Source organism: Paramisgurnus dabryanus, chromosome 3 (genome assembly GCF_030506205.2).
Source record: "Paramisgurnus dabryanus chromosome 3, PD_genome_1.1, whole genome shotgun sequence".
NCBI lineage: Eukaryota > Metazoa > Chordata > Actinopteri > Cypriniformes > Cobitidae > Paramisgurnus > Paramisgurnus dabryanus.
The window spans coordinates 12,288,216-12,310,220 of record NC_133339.1 but is presented as its reverse complement, the minus strand read 5'-3'; the positions used below and the strand labels follow the sequence as shown (position 1 = coordinate 12,310,220).

At 38.2% G+C, this 22,005-nt stretch overlaps 2 protein-coding genes across 2 annotated transcripts; both read left to right on the top strand.

Moving 5' to 3' along the window:
* Positions 1 to 1,386: 1,386 nt before the first annotated feature.
* Positions 1,387 to 4,436, top strand: LOC141281957 (uncharacterized). Its single transcript, XM_073814101.1, has 2 exons — positions 1,387 to 4,127; positions 4,423 to 4,436. Exons 1-2 carry the CDS (start codon positions 1,394 to 1,396, stop codon positions 4,434 to 4,436), a joined length of 2,748 nt encoding a protein of 915 aa, XP_073670202.1. The 5' UTR covers positions 1,387 to 1,393.
* Positions 4,437 to 16,230: 11,794 nt separating this feature from the next.
* LOC135768459 (GTPase IMAP family member 8-like) lies at positions 16,231 to 19,697 on the top strand. The gene is made up of 3 exons (XM_073814100.1): positions 16,231 to 16,246; positions 17,226 to 17,879; positions 18,238 to 19,697. The coding sequence occupies exons 1-3, from the start codon at positions 16,231 to 16,233 to the stop codon at positions 19,479 to 19,481; spliced, it is 1,914 nt and encodes a 637-aa protein (XP_073670201.1). The 3' UTR covers positions 19,482 to 19,697.
* Positions 19,698 to 22,005: the final 2,308 nt, after the last annotated feature.

Sequence of the window (22,005 nt, the reverse complement as noted above, 5' to 3'; positions counted from 1 at the left end):
ATCCAAACAGAAACTGTAAGTGAAACCACTCGTTAGCCCAATGGCGAAAACCAATTGGCATGGTAAAGGGTTCTTGCACGTTCAGTCTTTTCCAGAGCTTACTGATAACATTTTAACGTTACATAATTTAGGTAATTGTATCAACATTTAATAATATGAGAAACCACGATCACAATTAAATCAGGCTTGATTGCTGCTAGAGGTTGGACTATATGCTTAGATGCTTGCTCATTTCTAAACATAACCTAAATTAGTCCCCTTAGAGGTGACATTATTATTTTTAACCATGTTAGAAGCTTTGTATAATTATGCCATAGATTCCTGTACACTTAGAATAATATTGAAATAATCAGAGGTTGAGACTTAGAGAGGTCAGATAACACTTACAGGTACGTTACTTTAAACGGAAATGGACCTCCACGTTTTGAAGTACACTTAAACTAATGTTAAGTGCTAGTCGGATCTCTTAAATCCTCAGTTGATGTCCTACTATGTGCCACCCAATGGGATTTTTGACAGATGCAAGCCTGATTTTAGCCATTACGGCAGTGCTTCTCAAATATTTTCTGTCATGCCCCCCCTAGGAAGAGGTAAACATTTCGCGCCCCCCCAACTCTCCGCCGCGACTGTAAATAGTATAATTTGTCTATAAAATTACACATCTGCAAAACATTGTATCCTTATTAACATTGAGAAAACACAAAAAGAAAACACAAAAAAAAGAAATATCGATCAACTTACAACAGAGAATAACTTTATTAACATTGTTTTTTAGTCTGTAACAGAAAAGACTTAAAATGCATAAATTTGCCTGAAATAAAAGAATCAATCCTTATTTAAAGTATAATATTTTTTGACCATTTGATACTGAAAAATTAAATATAATCAATAAATAATAATAAAAAACACAAGCGGCTTATCAGCGTGATTGGGGTGTAATGTCTTTAAAAATCACTTCCTGAAAAAGTATTTTCCCTGGGGTCTTGCGCGCCCCCCCTGGTGTCGCTTCGAGCCCCCCTAGGGGTCCCGCCCCACTATTTGAGAAGCACTGCATTACGGTAACAAAGGATAGATCATAATTGCTGGTAGTGTCACAAATTTTCAGAGCAACACAGAATAAATCCAAATGTAAAAATTTATTAGCCAGTTAAGAAGATCACTAATTTGGATTCACTCACTCACACAACTGTATAACACATAATGCATGTCATGATTTTACAGTTGTGAGCAGCCATTTGAGTAGAATGTAAATTTCATAAACATTCACATAGTTTCATATAAAATAGTTTAGAGCAGAAAAATATTAGCAAAATCTAATATGAACTTTAATCTGATTTGATATCACACTGTGCCAATGACGTGAGACATTTTCTCTTTGATAGATCTTCCAGAGATGAGAGATGATGTGAGGATTGTGCTGCTGGGTAAAACTGGAGTAGGGAAGAGTGCCACAGGAAACACAATCTTAAACAGACAAGCGTTTATATCTGAAGAATCTTTTGAATCCGTGACCAGCGAATGTCAGAAACAAACAGCTGAAGTCAACAACAGATTGATCACTGTGATCGACACTCCAGGACTGTTTGATACTGAACGCAGTCAGGAAGACATCAAGAAAGAAATGATGAACTGTATCTCAATGATTTTGCCAGGACCTCATGTGTTTCTCTTACTGGTTTCACTGGGACGATTTACACAAGAGGAGTCAACATCAGTGAAGATCATTCAAGAGATGTTTGGTGAAAACTCTTTAATGTACACAATGGTGCTCTTCACCAAAGGAGATCAACTGAGAAACAAAACTATTGAAGAGTGTTTGAGAAAACCTGGATCTAGGATGAGAAACCTGCTAGAAGAGTGTGGAAACAGATATCATGTGTTCAATAATAATCTGACTGAAGATCAAACACAAGTTTCTCTTCTACTGGAGAAAATAGATGACATGGTGAAAGCAAACGGAGGAAGTTACTTCTCATCTAAGATATTCAGAGAGATGCAACAAGAAAAATATGGACAACAAATGAAGAAACTGATGGAGAGAATTGAACAACTGAGCCGAGAGAAAGATGAAGAGAAAGAGAGAATGACGATGATGATGGAGGAAGAACGACAGAGACATGAAAGAGAGAAGAAGAAAATAGAAGATGAATACAAAAACAGAAAAGAGGGAGATAAGAGAGAAATGAAGGAGAAAGAGAGACAGATAAGAGATGAGATGAAAAAAGAACGAGAGACATTAAAAAATGAAAGAGATGAACTGAAGAAAGAAAATAAAAATCTCCAGATGAAATATGAGACACAAACAGACAAACTGATGAATTTATTAGAGAATAATGAGACAGAGAGAAAAAAAAGAGAAGATGAGTTTAGAGAAAAAGAAAAGATATATCAAAGAGAAATAGAGAGATTAACAAAACACATAGAGAAAGAAAAACTAAATCAAGACAAAGAGAAGAAGAAAAGAGAAGAAGAAATCCGAGAGAAAGAAGAACAATACAAGACAAAAATTAAAGCGAAAGATGAGAAAGAGAAACAGATGAAAGACGAGATGATAAGAGAACGAGAGACATTTAAAATTGCAACCGAGGAAGTGAAGAAAGAAAATAAAGATCTCCTGATCAAATATGAGACACAAACAGACAAACTGATGAATACAACAGAGAATCATGAGAGAGAGAGAAAGAGAAGAGAAGACGAGTTTAGAGAGAAAGAAGAGAGATATAAAACAGAAATAAAAGTGAAAGAGGAGAAAGAGAGACAGATGAGAGATGAGATAAAAAAAGAACAAGAAACATTAAAAAATGAAAGAGATGAACTGAAGAAAGAAAATAAAGATCTCCTGATAAAATATAAGACACAAACAGACCAACTGATGAATACAATAGAGAATCATGAGAGAGAGAGAAAGAGAAGAGAAGATGAGTTTAGAGAGAAAGAAGAAAGATATAACAGAGAAATCAAACAGAAAGAGGAGAAAGAGAAATTTGTGTGTGAGGAGATGAGAAGAGAACGAGAAGAATATGAGAAACGGAGACATGAAGACAAACAGAGAAGAGAAGAAAATGAGAAAGAGAAACAGATTTGTGTGGAACAGTGTGAAAGACTCAAAAGTGAAATGATTGAAATATTAAAAGAGAAAAAGAGACTAGAAGGAGAGAAAGAAGATCAACTTGAAGAGTTTGAGAAGAGAATACAGGAGGAGAGAAACATGAGAGAAGAGCAAGAAAAGATCTCTGAAGATAAACTGAAACTCATGAAAGAAGAGAATGAAGAAGAACTAAAGAGAAGAACAACAGAGATGATGGAGAAACATGAAAGAGAGAAAAAAGATCAACTAGAAGAGTTTGAGAAGAAAATACAGGAGGAGAGAAACATGAGAGAAGAGCAAGAAAAGATCTCTGAAGATAAACTGAAACTCATGAAAGAAGAGAATGAAGAAGAACTAAAGAGAAGAACAACAGAGATGATGGAGAAACATGAAAGAGAGAAAAAAGATCAACTAGAAGAGTTTGAGAAGAAAATACAGGAGGAGAGAAACATGAGAGAAGAGCAAGAAAAGATCTCTGAAGATAAACTGAAACTCATGAAAGAAGAGAATGAAGAAGAACTAAAGAGAAGAACAACAGAGATGATGGAGAAACATGAAAGAGAGAAAAAAGATCAACTAGAAGAGTTTGAGAAGAAAATACAGGAGGAGAGAAACATGAGAGAAGAGCAAGAAAAGATCTCTGAAGCAAAACTGAAACTCATGAAAGAAGAGAATGAAGAAGAACTAAAGAGAAGAACAACAGAGATGATGGAGAAACATGAAAGAGAGAAAAAAGATCAACTAGAAGAGTTTGAGAAGAAAATACAGGAGGAGAGAAACATGAGAGAAGAGCAAGAAAAGATCTCTGAAGATAAACTGAAACTCATGAAAGAAGAGAATGAAGATGAACTGAAGAGAAGAACAACAGAGATGATGGAGAAACATGAAAGAGAGAAAAAAGATCAACTAGAAGAGTTTGAGAAGAAAATACAGGAGGAGAGAAACATGAGAGAAGAGCAAGAAAAGATCACATATTACAAAGATGATGAAAAACCCAAAGAGATCCACAGAACAAATACATCTGGAGGAGGTTTAATATGTAAGTATGAAAGATTGTGTTTGAATGAATATGAATATATACATATAAAATATCAGTTTTATTCGTATGTGAAATTAAAAAACAATCAACAGTTTGGTTAACAAATACATTTTTAAATAATAATAAATACAAATGTGAATTATTATTTTGTGATAGTGTAGGGGAAGAACCCAATGCCCCAATGGGGTGGCAAATTATCCCTGCTGAAAAAAACAGCATAGACCTGCATAATTCCCATGCTGGTCTATGCTGGTTTGCTGCTGGTTTAGCTGTCTGGTATGTTGTTTTTTTCCAGCAGGGGATATCTGACTCCAGCACTCTAAAATGGCTGGGTTTTTTTTTTTTTAACCCAAGAGTGTGTTGGGTTGTTTTTGGGAGGTATTTTTTCCACATTTTAAAGACTTCTGCGTAGTTTTAGTTTTCCAGTTGTTGGGTTAAACCTGCTGGGTTATTATGCTGGGTTGTTTGAAGAGCCTCACGTGCTTCGCGCCATTTTTGAATGCATTCAGCAACGGTCATCGTGAAAGGACAGAGCCACCAAAAGCAGTTGTTTCAAGGTAAGTTTATATGTTTTAAATACATTTAATATGAATATGAACAATATTATAACATTTTGCAAGACGGCAGCGTGATAATTTATACAGAGTTAGATGACGGGTGTAATTTAGACGAATGACGACTGTTACCTCTGATTGCCATTACACAAATTGATATCCTAAGATGTGTAATATGGCATATTAATACAGTTTTTTTATTAATCCCCATCACAAGATTAGCGTTATATTAAGTCTCACAACAAGCACTGCAGGAAGGCCAAGGCCAATTGAAGTAATAAGCAGATTAGTAATTTTAGATTTGAGAAGAAGTCCAGATGGACTTCAAGTTAGTTGTGCTAGGTAGGCCAAGGCTAAGAGAACCAATAAGAAAAGTAGTCATTTTAGATTAGAGAAAGAGTCCAGCTGTATTTCGCTACATTAATAATAAGTTAATTGTGGCAGGTCAAGACCAATGAGAAGAGTGTACGTCATCTCAGAAAAGAAGTGTTTGATCTTACTGTATAAAAATGGAGTCAGATGTTGGGAGAGCAGATGATCTTTGAGCACCTCTTTGAGGGTTTTATTGATTGTGTCACTTTGTTGGCTCGGGCAAACATGGGCGGAAATCCCGGGGGGGTCGGGGGGGACAGGACCCCCCCTATCTGAGGGTTGTCCCCCCTAAATTATCATTAGAATATGTGTATTGAAAATAATTTAATGATTTATAATACTTAAACTAGTTGTGTAAGAAGTGAAACAATACAAATGCAAACGGAGCAACAACAAAAAAACGTTTTAAATATTTGGATTCCCCCTCCCTTGCCTCACAGTGGTTTGGTCCACTGCCCACGCCCCTTTTACCTCACCACCACACATTCCGGTGGTAGAGAAGTGTACGGAGCCGACGCGTTAATAAGCTATATACAATACAACGTTTCCCATCACTTATCAGTTTATCCTCATATGTTTTAAAACTGGACTATTTTGACATATAAACATGAACATATTTCGTTTTCTGAGAACAGAAGCAGATAAACGATCAAGAAAACATTTTTATGCATTCATGCAGAGGTGAGGCAGAGCTGAAAGTAACAAATTACATTTACTCACCTTGCTGTAACTGAGTTTTTTGTGTACTTTTACTTTGAGTAGTTTTTAAAATCTGTACTTTACTTTTACTTAAGTATGTTTAAAGTATTGTTGGTTACTTCGCTACATGTTAAATCATATCCGTTACTGAGTAAAAATAAATAAAAAAGTAAGGTGATAAAGACGCGCCACGGTCGGATGATTGATTGATGGGCGGGGGAACGCGCAAAAAGAACCATGGAGAGGGACGAGACAGGCGCAGGCTAATGCAGACCCTCAATTCAATTCTTACGAAAGAAACCCCTGGCCATTGACGCAAAGCGATTGTTTCATTCAGGTAGGGTTCATGCTCTTGAGTACGGAGTTTGAGAATTGCCGACCGTGTTTAACCGCTAATTTGCACGATGCATTTTTAATACATGCGCATTATCTTCCGAGGTCTAGCAGCTTCGCGTCAAGTCAAACAACTTGAGAACGTCCTCGAGAATGCGCAGATCATTAGACATTGCAGAGAGAGAGAGAGAGCGCGAGAGAGATAGATTGAAAGACATCAGGTACACAGGTCTGGGAGCTAATAAACGTGTAAAGGATGTATAGTGTATAGCCATGGCACTCATCTCATTATATGTTCATTTATGTATATAGTTTAATAACAATGTATGTTACCAGCAATACATCAATTACAACCTTCATATAATGATTGTATTTACTAGCTGCTGACCTCATATTATTTTTGCTTCAAAAGTGCATAACTCACCTGTAAAAATCATTAAATAATTCCATAAATGTTTCTTAGTTATAAAAAGCTTTTTATTTTATTAACATTTGTTATTGCACTTTAATTGTAGAGATGTTTACAATTAAAAACATAGTTTGAGATGTATATATCCTTCCTTTGTGAACTATACTAGAAACCTCTCCCCGCTGTAAAAAAGTAACTCTTAAAATTAAAATGACTTTTTACTTGAGTAGATTTTTAGACCAGTAACTTTACTTTTACTTAAGTAAAATATTATTAAAGTAACTTTACTATTACTTAAGTAGAAAATTGTATTACTCTTTTCACCTCTGCATTCATATGTATTAAAATTAAATTTGCGTCCGTTCATAGAGAAAGAGAAACGTTTTCTATCTGTACCAATTTCCTTGCAAGTACAATTTTGCCTGTATTATTGGTGTCCCCTTCAAAAATTGTTCTTGAAAAATTTTATGTTTATTGTCCCCCCCAACATTTAGATGAGATTTTCGCCCCTGCGGGCAAATAAAGTAATCTTTCTTTGGCACCTGGGACCTTTGCCTCTGAGTTTTTCTTATGAAGATTCAAGCTTAGACTTTTTGCCACTACGAAGTTAACTTTCCCAGTGGCGGAGGATCTCCCAGCTGGCGTGTAGGTTACTCTATCAGCGAGTGCCAGGAACAGCAGCACATTGAATTTGACATACGGCATGTAACTCATCGATAATGTTTACAAAACAGCATTTCCAAGAATCGGTCTGTTATCTGTATGGTGCTTGCTCCTCTTTTTTAAAATTAAACAATAATTTCGGTGTTAGGACAATATTAACATATTTTTGTCACCAAGACGGAGCATACAAGGAAGTGACTGATGGTTAAAGAGCACCTATAGTCAGGGCCGGCTCTGTAAATTTTGGGGCCCTAAGCAGGATAATTTTGGGGCCCTGTCATGCAGTGAATAATGGAGTATTGTCACCCATGACTTTGTCTTTCAGATATAAATCAGAGACATCCCTAACACTAACCAGCACATTCTCACTTTATAAATTTCCCAAAGTGTCACATTAATTGCTAAAACATTAAACACTTCGTCTAAAGAGGATTTTTCACAATGGGATCTGGCAACACTGTAAATGCTGCACCCGCAGCTGCCAGCATCTCACAGCTCTCAGTCTCCATCATTTTACACAAAACTATACAGTAAACTGTCCAAACTTAGTTATAAATGTGGATGCCAATATGAATAGTTTAAAATTACTAATTAGTCATTCAGAGAACTTTAAATTGTATTTATTAATATGAATAAACTGCAGTGACACCAGCGAGTACCATCTGTAGTTAGTGGGGCCCCTAGTGGCTGCGGGGCCCTAAGCAGCTGCTTAGTTCGCTTATAGGGAGAGCCGGCTCTGCCTATGGTTCGATTCACCATTTTACATTTTCTTTAAGTGTGTATTAGTCAGCCTGATCTCATTTTTCTGTGGCATTCTCACGGATCTCCGCATTTTTCCGTGGCCCTGCTACGCACTGTTTTTTTCCGTAGCACTTTCACGGATTGGTTACTCAACTGTTTTGTCCTATTTTCTTACTATTTCGCTTTGGTTTAGGGTTAGATTTACATGAAATGATATCCCTACCCATCTCTAACCCCAATGCCAGGCGACAATTGTTTAAAGTTTAGAAAATATAAAAGAATAAATCAGAAAAATAGTATAAACCAATAGTTAAAGTGACATACTAACGCAAACACCAAATCTAACCCTAAACCGAAGCGAAAATGGTTTGAAAATAGGACAAAACAGTTGAGTAACCAATCTGTGACAATGACACGGAAAAAGACAGTCCATAGCAGGGCCACGGAAAAATGCGGAGATCCGTGAGAATGCCACGGAAAATTCACAAAAAATTCTGTGACTATTCCACGGAACTTTGTGAGATCAGGTTGTTATTAGTTCATGTTAATGATATGCAAAAGGTACAAACCCCAAAGTAAACGATGATGCAAGTTAACGTCTCCAACGTAAATCTCTTTTCTTGGACTAAAATAAACACAAGGATTGTAGGCAACAGTTTACTTCCTGGGATTGGTGATTTAGACAAGACCGACATTATCATAATTCCTCCCGCTTCTAACTCTTGTTAGCATTGCATTGTGAGCAAATCTTTCAAACATGGTAAGGAGCGTCACATTTCCGGCTGACGTCAGAGGCATTCAGGCCAGGGACACAGCATTTTCATTATCATCATATTTTTGCATTGTTTCCTGCGATTTCAAATTTATATTGACCAATCCTCTGATCTGTGGCAGACTACTGAGTTAGTGAAGTGTTGTTTCTAAATAGTTTTTACATTAAAAAATGAAGGTTTTAGTTTTGTGGTAATGCAGAATGTCTTTTTTCTAGTCAGAAATCAAATGGATTCCATTGTGAGGGAAAAATGAATTGAGTGGCAGTTGACCAGTCTGATAAGTTTATAGGTAAGTTTGTGTTTTTTATATACTCTAATTCTTATAGTTAGATTAAACTATTTGTTAGCATTTCTTAGCACAAACCATAAGGGCAAATCTGTTGATATCACATAAGCAATTTGCAAACTTGGCACAAGAGTAACAACATTTAACACCAGAATCTGATGCAAACTGATGACAGGCCATTGCATTTTTAAAATTAAATCTCACACATTTTTTTTTATAATTCACTTGGCCCACATTCTGTATACTTAAATCTGATCACTCAGTGTTGACCCCCCCTTATTCCACAGCCCATTTGTTTTCTATTAGAATAGAGTAGATTATCTTTTCAATGTAGGCATTAAATGTATTTTTATCTCAAACTACCTGACATCAAAACCATAGCCATAAATTGACATTAAAGGGACATTTCATCTGTAGAAACATTAATCTTTATTGAAGTGGGTCATATAGTCGAAATGTAACATAATTTTAGAATTTTGTGTCTATTTGACAGAGAAAAGACAGAACCTGACTTTAGGGCGCATTTGTATGAAAAACTCCAACTCCTACAATGCACAGCTCTACAAGCACCCACCACTAATCAAGAAAACAGCTCGCTCAGCTGTATGCTATTGTGAACATACATGCCACATTAGTATAATAAAGAAAATAGAAACACTCACTTTATAGTCAGACGTTCATTTATCCCTGCAAGCCTTGGCTGTCGCTTCCAGTTTAGGATTCTAAAATATGTATCCAGGACGCTGCTGTCCATTTACGGTACAAAGCTTGGGTGGTTGGTTCACCACACAAACAAATTGTGTCATAGGAGCAGGCTTCACTTCTTATTGATTTTTGAGAGTACTTGGCCAAACATGTAAATTATCCCAAAGAAGAAAATGCCACACCCTGCACACAAACGCATAAACCACACAATACGTTTACTCCGCAGATGCATAGGCTCAGCGTCTGTGCTTGTGAGCCGAAACGCGTCTGTGAAACAAACACGCCAAAACGCAAATAGAAGTACCTCCCCCCGTAGACCATTCACCACACAAATGTCCATATACTGATCTGATGCAGAAACTTTCGTACAGAAGGCACACAGTGAGAGTACAGGCACTACTAGTCTGTCCAAGGTCGCGCCAGTCCGGGCTCCTCTACGCAGCTGAGGTTGCTGTGTCCTCCCTGGGCTCTTCTACACAGCAGAGGCCGGGCTTCTCTGCTTTCTGTTCCTCCATCTTCCTCAGCTCTTCGCTGTATTGTGGCTCTTAAAGGTAGCATAGAAACACCCGATTCTCTCAACAGCCCTTCGAAATCCCCTTCGGCCATTTCAACCTCAAAACTACCTTCCTCCATTGCTATTCAAGCTTTCTCCACGGAGCAATAGCCTGTTAGCTTAGCTTCTTAAGATGACTGACACTAACTTTACATTCTGTGAGTGAGATCCCACCCCATATGGGCGGGGTAAAACCATGCATAAGTAGCTGCTAAAACTGACTGTAGTTTTAAGCCTCTGGCCAAAACATTTTAAAAATATTTTTTCCAGACTAAAAATACACACATCTCTCATCTCGGGGCGATATGAAGGGGAGAGGCATTTTAATTCGAAAATACTACTGGTTCTCTACTGATACAAAGCTTAATGCTGAATTCTGAAGTATCCCTTTAATAGACCCTTTTACTGTTTGTACACAATGATGACGTGGCAGCGTATGCGCGCGCATTTAGGCAACGGAAGTATCGTAAGAATCAACAGTGAAGCAACACAAACAGTAAGTTATTTAAAAAAAATTGACTTTATCAACATTTTCAACACAGCTACCAGATCCGTGTACTATAGTGGAGTGGATAAAAGACGTTAGCAGATGGCCAAAAATAAAGTTGCCAGATACATATATACGTATATTAGTATATTATATTAGTGCAACCAAACGCAACAACGGGACATTTTGATGTTGAGAAACCGTTTTAATAAACTTTCTGAGTTGCTACCACGTTAGAACCAATGGGGAATAACACCACTTCTGTTGCCCAAATGCGCGCGCAGGCTATTTGATCACGTGAGCTGTAAAAGGGTCTATAGGACAAAACTAATTTTGAGTCATTCACTACAGTCACTAAGTGACTTTAAAGCAGTGTTTCTCAAACTTTTTCAGCCCAAGGACCACATTATCTTCCAATATTTTCTGAGGACCACCTAACAGAATCCCACTCTAACACTCCCCCAAAAAACAACAAAAAAGGAAGGATAAGCTAAGTTTAAGTTTAATATCCAACTGTTTCAAGTCAAAAACTAATTTTATAAAAACAAATGCAATGCTATGTTCAGAAATTATTATATGAATTTTTGCATTTGAAAAAGTAAATGTGAAATGAGTTGCAGCTTAATATGAACAACAGGCACGTGCAGAGGGGGGGGCGGTGGGTGCCCAAGCACCTGCCCCTTGACCCCTGGATGATCAAAGTGCCCTTATGGTCAAGGCATTTTTTTTGTAATTAAATGCCCTTTTGTGAAGGCCTGCCCAATCTAACTATTAGTAAAATTAATAAAAAATAATTTAGACGCAAATAAAATTAGTCACATGATGACGTATTGACCTTTCATTGGACAATCTCTTTAGGGACGATCACTAGCTAGCTCACAGCGTTAACAGCGCCCACACGTGCACGACACGGTGCGCAGTAGAGGGAGGATCCCCCTCGAGCTGGCATTGAACCGAAGCGATGCTTGTTATATTGTTATTATTTTACAAGAACAACGTGAGGAGAGCATGCACAGCTTTTGTTTATTGCTGTCTGTGTGTATTAACATCTCTAGAACTTTAGATGCAAACAGGGCTCTCAAGTCTCATGCATTCGGCGGGAGACACATGCATTTCAGCCAGTTTACTCGCCACACCTTGCATTTCTCACGCTGAAAATAAAACATTCTTCCCATATAAAAACAATGGATGAAGCAAAGGCAGGGACGTTCTCTGCGGGGAGTTCATACAGGTAGCTGTCTCGAGTTTTTAGGTGTGCTCAACTTCACGCAGCAATGCAAGAACCGAAACGCACATGACATCAAAGTACCGCGAGAAATATTCGGGAAATCATACGGAGGAGTTTGATTTCAAATTGCTCTCGAGCTGTCATCCACCTGTCACGCGGAGGTTGTTGGAAGAGCAAGATCCGATGAATACGGTAAAAAACTCGTTTAATTTTTGTATCATATTGAATTTACGATTCCTGGACTCGCCTTTGATAAAAGACAATGTGAGCTAATGTTGGGTAATATAGCCATACTCGTGCTAAATTATTAACTCAGTCAAAAACTCTCCAGCTTTGCAACCAGTTTTAGTTTACCTGAAAATAAATAAAGTAGTAGAGGCTTCATGAAATGAATGAAAGGAGAGATGAATGTCATTATTTTATTGCCCTGTCATCAAGGCATCAAAGTGTGCAAAAACACAACACAAACACGATTCAAAACTAAAATATGTAGACTACTCTCTTTGTATACAAATTTCGAACAGGATTAGAATAGAATTATATTTTAAATATGACAACAAAAACAAAAGGCCTGTAAACGTAATAATATCTTAATGTCACAATGCAATAATATCATATAATTTTAAAACTGCATACTGTTGACACACACAAACACAAAATGAAATGCACTGTAAGTCGTTTTGGATAAAAGTGGCTGCCAAATGCATAAATATATAGATATAAAACTCAGTCTATATATTTTTCTGTCTCACTCTATTTGCAAGGAAAATAAAGAAAAACGTTAGACTTAAAATAATCTTTCTATTCTGTATTACTTTATTATTTGTTTCAGTTGTGTGCTTGCGTATCAGCGAGCAAAGTGCCCTTTTTATTCTTTGAGCACCTGCCCCTCCAATTGTCTCTGCACGGCCCTGATGAACAACAAACTGCACATGTGAAAAAAATGCAATTAAACATACTATAACAGCCTAGGCACCACTTAATGTCATTCCAAAGCAGGCCCGGTACTAGGCTTGCTGGACTGGGGGGGCAGTCAGGATTTTTGGGTGGGCAGCCATTTCTCGACTAAAATGATTCATACACTAAAATTATGGATGTTTCAATCCAATATTACTTTGCATGTCTTATAATAAAAGGCCATTTATATGTCATTTTGCACGTTCAAATTTTAAAAGTAGATGCAATTAGATAAATGATTTATAATGTTATAATGATTACACTAGTTTGACACATTTAGTCACAGTTAATGAAAGCAGGTGATATAAATATAAAGCTGTACATATAGCTATATTTTATTAATGTTTACACTGCATTTAATCTATTATTTCACTTATAGATAAATTAAAGCCATTCTTATACCTACCCTACCCAACATATGCCTTTATTCTAAATAAACACTTGTTAGGAACTTTATTTCCACTTCTCAAACATTTTCTTCATGTAAAATAATGTATTTTCAATGTGATAAGCTGTATTGTCATTAATTCCTGACCCTATCATTGCTGCTGCAGCAACCTCAAATATCACAACAAAGCACAACGCTTTAAATAATATATTGTTGCATCATGTAAGCAATTTGACATGCATGACAAATTCGTCAAAGGTTATCCTGTTTGCCTATAACAGCACCAGACAAAAGCACAAGCCCTAAAATAATGTAAGTGTGATTTGCGACGAGACCAAAGATAAATCACACTGCTTTGTTTATAACACAGCAAATTAGATATTATAATACAACGCAACATTATAAAATACAACGTTTTACCTTGCGGAGTGAAAGCTCCTCTTGAACTTAAAAGTCTGTAGATTTTTGCGTGTGAAGTTTTTCTCAAACGCGAGCTGAATGAGCTAATGAATGACGATGACAAAACGGCTAAAATGTGATTTTAAAACTGCATTGCACGCGATGCTCAGCTGTTACAATATTGTATATTTACTGTATAACCATCTTATATCATTTATATTTACTATATAGTATGCCACAACCAAACTGCATATTCTAATTTTAATAAACAGACCTACGTCTAAAACAAACACATTAAATGCTGCTGGAGACTTGCCATTGGCTGTTGTATTTGCATGAATAAATAATGAGGTGAGTCTAAGAAAGGATAAGGGGCTATTTTGGGCATGTTTTACTATAAAAAAAGTTTTAATTCAATATGTGTTGGGTTATTACGTTTATGTAATACTAAATTTCATTGTTTTTGATATATATTTTAAAGATGCGTTTTTTTTAGTTACCGTCATAGAGAACAGTAGTACTTTTCCTGTGACTAAAATACTGCTGAAAAGACCCCCAATGTTTGAATAAGCTAATCAGACGTTAGTGGGCGGGAGCTGTAAACGCTAGCACTTGCCTAAAGAAGACGTTTTTTGTGTAAAGAGACTCATTAGAGACGTTATTTTAAGGTTGGCTGGACATTTTTGGGGGGGCACAAGGAAAATCTGGGGGGGCAATGCCCCCCCAGCCCCCCTGTAAACCCGGCCCTGTTCCAAAGAGGCATTAGTTTAAAACTGAGGTGGTGGGTATATGAAGTCTATGGTTGTAACTATGGTAACAATAAAATACTGAAAAAAATGTTCCCCTTAATGTCCAAAATCACTGAAATTACAGGGATTTTACACATGAACAAAAACTAGTACATTACAAAACAAATAGATCTGTGGATTTTAGCTGCTTTCAGTTGACGCTTGATCTTTTATTTTTTGACTCCTCTGTGGTTTAGCCACCGATCCATTTTTACGTTATTAAAACAGAAGGGCAAGAACTGATATCACAGTTTCGCAAGTGCATTAAAAATCTACTTAAATAAGTGACAATTGTTTAAACACATGCCTAGTTTAGGTCATCTTTTGGCGGACCACTGGGGGGGTTTGGCGGACCACTGGGGGGGTTTGGCGGACCACTAGTGGTCCGCGGACCACACTTTGAGAATTACTGCTTTAAAGAATACCATTAACCACTAAGAGAATGGATGGGGGATATCTTTTTCATTTGTTGTGTGGCTCCCCATGAATCTGCAAATGACTTGTTATATGTAGATTTTGCAATCTGTAAAGCCTTAGATACACTTCACGATTTTTGGCTGTCCCAGGTGAAAGATTGCCAACACAAAACAATCGTCGCGATTTCAATGATCGTGGCTCTTCATCGGTGGTCCTATGTCATACAGTATGATAAAGTAATAATCTTATAGGAGTGCAAAAATCCTGTAGTGTATTCCAGGCTTTGCACCTTCTAAGGACTGTATTTGTAAGCTTGACCAGTGTGACTGATTTTACAGTAAAGCACAAACAGCAGTGTTTCACAACTGTAAAAATTAAAAAGAATGCACTGCACACAGCTGTGTGCACGTCTAAATGTGCGAGTTTGTGTAAGCAGTGGCCGGACATGTCCGCTGACTGTGTTTGTCGGTGGGCACTGCATTTTGTGTAAGTAAACTTTGCGCTTGGCATCCACCTTCCTCCAGAATGGATACTACTTCTTGTTTTATTGGCGGGTGTTAAAGGTACAGTAATACTGCTTTCCCAGGGGGCGAATGTAGCAAACATATCAGATATGACCAATGGGAAAAAAAGATTAAAAATACAGGATAAATACAGGAAAATATTTAAACAGGATGATAGCTGGATAGAATGCTAAAATACAGGAGAATTCCGGGGAAACGTGAGGGTTGACAGGTATGGTTATGACCACTAAAACTTTTTTCTCTTTTCTAGATTGAAACAAATGTGGTGGAATTTCTTCTTCGTACAGAAAACTCGAAACCCTTTCCTTTTATCCTGGCCATGGGAAACATGCAGCAGATCTCTCAGTCTTTCGTAATTATTAATGGACATTCTCTGGAAACACAACACTTGCAGATGTTGGTGTATGTTTTAAGGCATTTTACATGTTTGGCAGTGTACTTCTACATGGGAATTCCTGCAGTCTGTCATTTTCCAAATGGAGGGCAATAAATCATCTGCTGTTTGATTCCTTTGTACATCATTGTTCGCAGAGGAGTAACTTTTTTAACTTTTAAGTCAAATCCATTCCATTCTGGGAAACTTTGTGTTAATTATTTTACTTTGAATGAAAGAATTACATTGTTTCCTATCCTACATTGCTATTGAAGTTCTGTTTATGTAAATTTCAGTATTTCATTTATACACTGTAAAAATACATATTCTGCACATCACATTTTTTGTTATTTCAAACAGTTGATTCAAATTTTACATTATTACTTCAATGTGGAAAATGTTATTTATTCATTTTTATAATATTTAATTATTGTATGTATACAATTTATACTTGATGCCAGTAAGCAATGGTGATTTTGCAACTGCAAACTGTAAAAATGTAATATTAGACATTAGTTATTTGTTAAGTTAAATAAGCCTTTATTTGGTGTTCAAAATTGTCTTGATCTATAATAAAGCACACGATAAATTAGAAATAACCCAGCAAGAATAACCCAGAATAACAATCTCATATAATTGTTAAAATTACTACATGTTGTGTTTTTTTAACAACCCAGCCTGCTGGGTTAATGTGTTGCCAAATTTCCGTCCATTATTTACCCAGCACTGGGTTGTCAATTGGGTTGTTTTTAACGCAACCTTTCTTAGAATGAGTTCAACTGAATAAAATTTTATTTATATAGCGCTTTTTACAATTGTTTAATTGTTTCAAAGCAGCTTTACATATATAAATGCAGGAGAAAACACAGAAAAGTTGTAACAAGGTTGGCAATATTATTTAAATAAATTATTATCTCTAATAATTATAAAAATAGGAATTTCTGTTTAACTCTTTGCTTAAATTAAAATTGTTCATTTGGATTTCATTGTACTTTGATCTTATGGTCACAATATTTGTCAGTCTTGGCCTTAGCCAGAGGTCATTGACTGAATACCCAAATAATTGACTAAAGGGGGTCGCAAAAACAGAACACATTGTTTTCTATGAATGTACGCACACCGGTGGTGCCTGACAGCGGCTGTCCGCTGTGACTCTGGACGCTGCTCAAATCCCTGTCATGCCACAGAGCGCCATTCACATAACATTAAATGACATCATATTTGTCCCAAAATGTTAAGTTAAGTGATTAACAATGGCTGCTATATTTTGCATTTTGAACTCTTTGACTAAGCTTGCGCTGTTTAATGTGCGTGTCTAGTGTACAATACCCCCAAGTCGTCCGGTGTGCAACCCCCTTTAAGACTACATAACTAATTTCCACTATTATTCACAATGACAATTTTATCAAACAGCCATACAATTGTAATTATTTATCTTATGTTTTTTAGCATCAAATCTGAATGTGGTGTTGTGTGGATCTGATGCAAGACTTAAAGTCACAGTTTCTACACTTCTAAGAGGAAAAAAACCATCACATCAGAAAGAGTTTAGCTCAGAGTGTGTAAAGAGAGAAGCAACAATTCATGGACATCAGATCTCTGTTATTGAACTTCCATCACTGACTCGACTCTCAGAAGATGAAGTGAGGCATCAAACTCTCAACTGTGTGTCTCTCTGTAATCCTGGAGTTCACATGTTTGTCCTCATTGTTCCTGTTGGTCCATTGACTGATAAAGACAAAGAAGAAATGCAGATGATCCAGAAGATGTTTTACTCCAGTGAGCATTTCAGGGTGATTTTCACAACTGATGGCACTGTTGACAAACCTCTGACAGATTTTGTACAATCATATTCTGAATTTAGGAGTCTGATCAATCTCTGTGAAGGATGCTACCGGGTGTTGGGATTGAAAGAATATGAACAATTTAAACAAACACCAATGGATTATATAAAAGACATAAAGACTGAACCCTATTCACTTCAGATGTATGTGAAATATCAGGAGAAGAGAGGGAGAGATGAAACTGGAGAGGAATTTAATAAAGAACTGAGTGAAATAAAGAGAAAAAACAAAGAGTTACAGCAAAAGATCAACTCGTATGGTAAGATTTTAACAACAACAACAAAAAATTAAGGAAAGAGAAAAAAAGGAATCATTTATCTAATATCATTTTTTGAACTGGGAACTTGTAATCTATGAAAGTTTTATTATTACAATGGTAAATGGTGTTTGGGATACACAAACCGTTTGGGATACACAAACCGCATCTTTAGATGTTCATTTATTCATTTATTCCATATGACTTAAAGTGCAGTAAAGCTATATTATTATTATTATTATATAAAAAAACAATATTCACAGTAATCAGCCAAGATTTTATTGCATACAATTACATTTTATGTATTTCTCACAATAGTAAATTCTCACAATAGCAAGATAATGCTTAACTTGATTTTCAGGTGTTGAAGAAGAAGAGGAAGATTTGAAGCATTTAAGGATTCTGTTGATTGGGAAGACAGGAAGTGGAAAGAGTGCAACAGGAAACACAATACTGGGAAGAAAACTATTTCAAAGCAAATTACGGTCCGATTCAGTGACGACTGTTTGTGAGAAAGGAGTTTGTGAGGTTGATGGTCGATCAGTCGCTGTTGTTGATACTCCAGGTCTGTTTGACACAACAATGCCAAATGAAACAATACAAGAAGAAATCATGAAATGTGTTTCACTGTCATCACCTGGACCTCACGCCTTCATCATTGTGTTGAGTTTGGGTAGATTCACTCAGGAGGAGTCAGACACTATAAATCTGATAAAGATGATATTTGGTCCTAAAGCTGCACAGTTTAGCATCGTTCTGTTCACAAGAGGAGATGATCTTAAGAAAAAATCTCTAGAAGACTACATGAAAGGAATTGACTCGGCTGGACTGAATAAACTGCTCAGAGACTGTGGAAACAGATATCTGGCCTTTAATAACAATGAAACACAAGACAGAACTCAAGTCACTAAACTGATAAAGATGATAGAAGAGATGAAAACAACAAACCACGGTCGATATTTCACTAACAGCATGTTTGAAGAGGCAGAGATGAGCATTAAAAAGAAAATGGAGGAAATACTGAAAGAGAGAGAAATTCAGACTCAAAAAGATGAATTAAAAGTCAAACATGAGATTGAAATGGAAAACACGAAGAAGAGATTAGAGGAAGAGAAAAGAAAAGCAGACGAAGAAAGAGTGCAGATGAAAAATAAGTTTAAGGAGCAGGAAGAAACTCTGAGAAAAGAGTTTAAAGAGAAAATAGCAGAATTACAAAAGAAACAAGAGGATGAGATTAAAAAGAGAAATTTAGATGATCAGAAGAGAAGTGAAGAAGAAGAGAGAGAGAAACAAGAATGGGCGAGAAAAATAAGAGAAGCTGAAAATGACAGAAAAGAGACTCGAGAAGAAATAAAACGACAACAGAGAGAATGGGAGGATGACAAGAAACGACAGATGAGAGAGAGAGAAGAAGATGAAAGAAATAGAAAAGAGAGACATGAGGAACAACTGAGAGAAAAACAAGAAGAACTGGAGAAAATGAGAAAGAAATTTGAGAAAAAGAAAGAAGAAGAGATGTCACCACCGGGGGCTGGCTGTTCTAAACTAAAGCCACGCCCCTTTGCAACTCCCACCTCGAGGAGGTCCCCAAAGCCAACCCAATGACCAGACAAACACGGGAACAGGTAAGTAAAATTTAAAACAAGCTTTATTTAGTTTAAATATTTAAAAGAACTGGGAATTTGGGGTAAGGGGAAATTAAAACTAATAGGTCTCTTCTTCTCCCTCCAGGGAGACTGCAGCCACGGGCAGACAGGCCAAGGACAACAGGGGTGCCAACCACCATAAGCCGGGGGAGAAAGGGAAACGTCAGGCTCCGGCCTGGACCCTGCTAGCCGTGGCGCCCTCCGTCTTCCGTCCTGGAGGCAGAATAATTTTGGTGTGACTGGTAAGGAGGATCTCCACTGTCGGTGTACCCTTCCTCGGGTCGGCAGGGGGTCCTCGCCCCACGTGCCTTTACGTTCCCTGTCGTACGTCCGCCCACGTTCTCCTTGTGCCCCACAGATAGTCGCTGTGACACAAAAGCACTGTTAGCTTACACTTAGGGTGTTTCTCACCGGCTCTGCTGCTTGCAGCTCTCTGGGTAGGTATCACGTTCACAATTTGCTCTTCAATGATTCACTCTCGTTCTGTTCTCTCTCCACAGGTGGCCGCTAGAACACAAAGGCACTGTTACTGAGACTTCGAGTAATTCTCACCGGCTCTGCTGCTTACAGCTTTCTGGGTAGGTATCACGTTCACAGTTTGCTCTTCAATGATTCACTCTCGTTCTGCTCTCTCTCCACAGGTGGCCGCTAGGACACAAAGACACTGTTACTGAGACTTCGAGTATTTCTCACCGGCTCTGCTGTTTACAGCTTTCAGGGTAGGTATCACGTTCACGGTTTGCTCTTCAATGATTCACTCTCGTTCTGCTCTCTCTCCACAGGTGGCCGCTAGAACACAAAGACACTGTCACTGAGACTTCAAGTATTTCTCACCGGCTCTGCTGTTTACAGCTTTCTGGGTAGGTATCACGTTCACAGGTTGCTCTTCAATGATTCACTCTCGTTCTGCTCTCTCTCCACAGGTGGCCGCTAGAACACAAAGACACTGTTACTGAGACTTCGAGTATTTCTCACCGGCTCTGCTGTTTACAGCTTTCTGGGTAGGTATCACGTTCACAGGTGGCTCTTCAATGATTCACTCTCGTTCTGCTCTCTCTCCACAGGTGGCCGCTAGACCACAAAGACACTGTTGCTGAGACTTCGAGTATTTCTCACCGGCTCTGCTGTTTACAGCTTTCTGGGTAGGTATCACGTTCACAGTTTGCTCTTCAATGATTCACTCTCGTCCTGCTCTCTCTCCACAGGTGGCCGCGGCTCTGCTGTTTACAGCTTTCTGGGTAGGTATCACGTTCACAGGTGGCTCTTCAATGATTCACTCTCGTTCTGCTCTCTCTCCACAAGTGGCCGCTAGAACACAACGACACTGTTACGGAGACTTCGAGTATTTCTCACCGGCTCTGCTGCTTACAGCTTTCTGGGTAAGTATGGTTCTCCTCCGTAGGTCAGCAGAGGGGCGAAGGTCACACACCACCTCACCGGGTCGAGCGCTGCCCTATCTCCAATGCCCATAGGCCGATCAATTCCTAGACGGGGGCGCCCTTTTCGTAGAGACCACGGGGCGGCGGACCCTTTCGCCTCTGACTCTGCGACAAAACAGACACAGGTAAGTTCACACCACGAATGTTTCCAATGGTTTACTCACAGTCACGGACAGCTCTTAGTCTGCGTCCCTTCGTACTCCAAACAGCACACTATTTATAGTAACAGTGGTTTCTGTAGTCGTTGGCCTCTCCGTCCTCTGCCCAGTGGAAGAAAATGGATGATGCGGGGCTTCGTCTACAAGACACACAGCAACCCACAGCAATACACAGCACCACTCCAAACGTGAAAAAGATTTATTACACAGTCTCACTCACCACACTATAATTGCACCACAACAAGGGAAGCGCCCGGTGTCCTCCACTGCGCTTGGGCTACGATAAGGCGATGGGAAATACGACCACAATAAGTCTCGTTGCGGTGGCTGTTTGAAGTTGGACTTCTCACGGCTCGCCCACCACACTCTTATGGGGGTAGGGCCGCCCTCCTTCTCCTGGAGGTTCCCAATAGTTATACAAGTTAACTTTTGCCAGTTACTCCACACAAAAAAGGGTATACTCACGGCGAATAGCCTTTGTTTACGTTGTACCAGAAGGTCAATTTTCTTCCTGCTTTACTCCTTCAGTATTGATTAGAACAAGTTCCTTTCGACCCATAGGATTTTCCTGTTTACTCCAGCAGCTCCACAATCAAGACTGCAACGAGAGAGAGAGAGAGAACCACAGACAGCCACCACGTCCAAAAACGAGCACAGCTCCGTTTCCCAACACACACTAAGCACCCCTAACTGTGTTCTAACTGTGCTTTATATACTCCTCTCTGTACTATAATCATCCAATTACCCGGCGATCTCTTCAACTAGGCACAGCTGTGCCCAATCGGCTGATTACAGCCTCCGTGAATCTGCCGGATGTCCGGTGTTTCCGTTTTCCGGTCTGGACGGAAACATCCGGGCGGAACCAAAACTTCCTCAACTTTTGGTT

Bases quoted from the DNA above. Each gene is read 5' to 3' on its own strand.
- LOC141281957 (XM_073814101.1), top strand. From the start codon at position 1,394: ATGAGAGATGATGTGAGGATTGTGCTGCTGGGTAAAACTGGAGTAGGG.
- LOC135768459 (XM_073814100.1), top strand. The intron at 17,880-18,237 runs GTAAGATTTTAA...CTTGATTTTCAG, and splicing joins GCAAAAGATCAACTCGTATG to GTGTTGAAGAAGAAGAGGAA.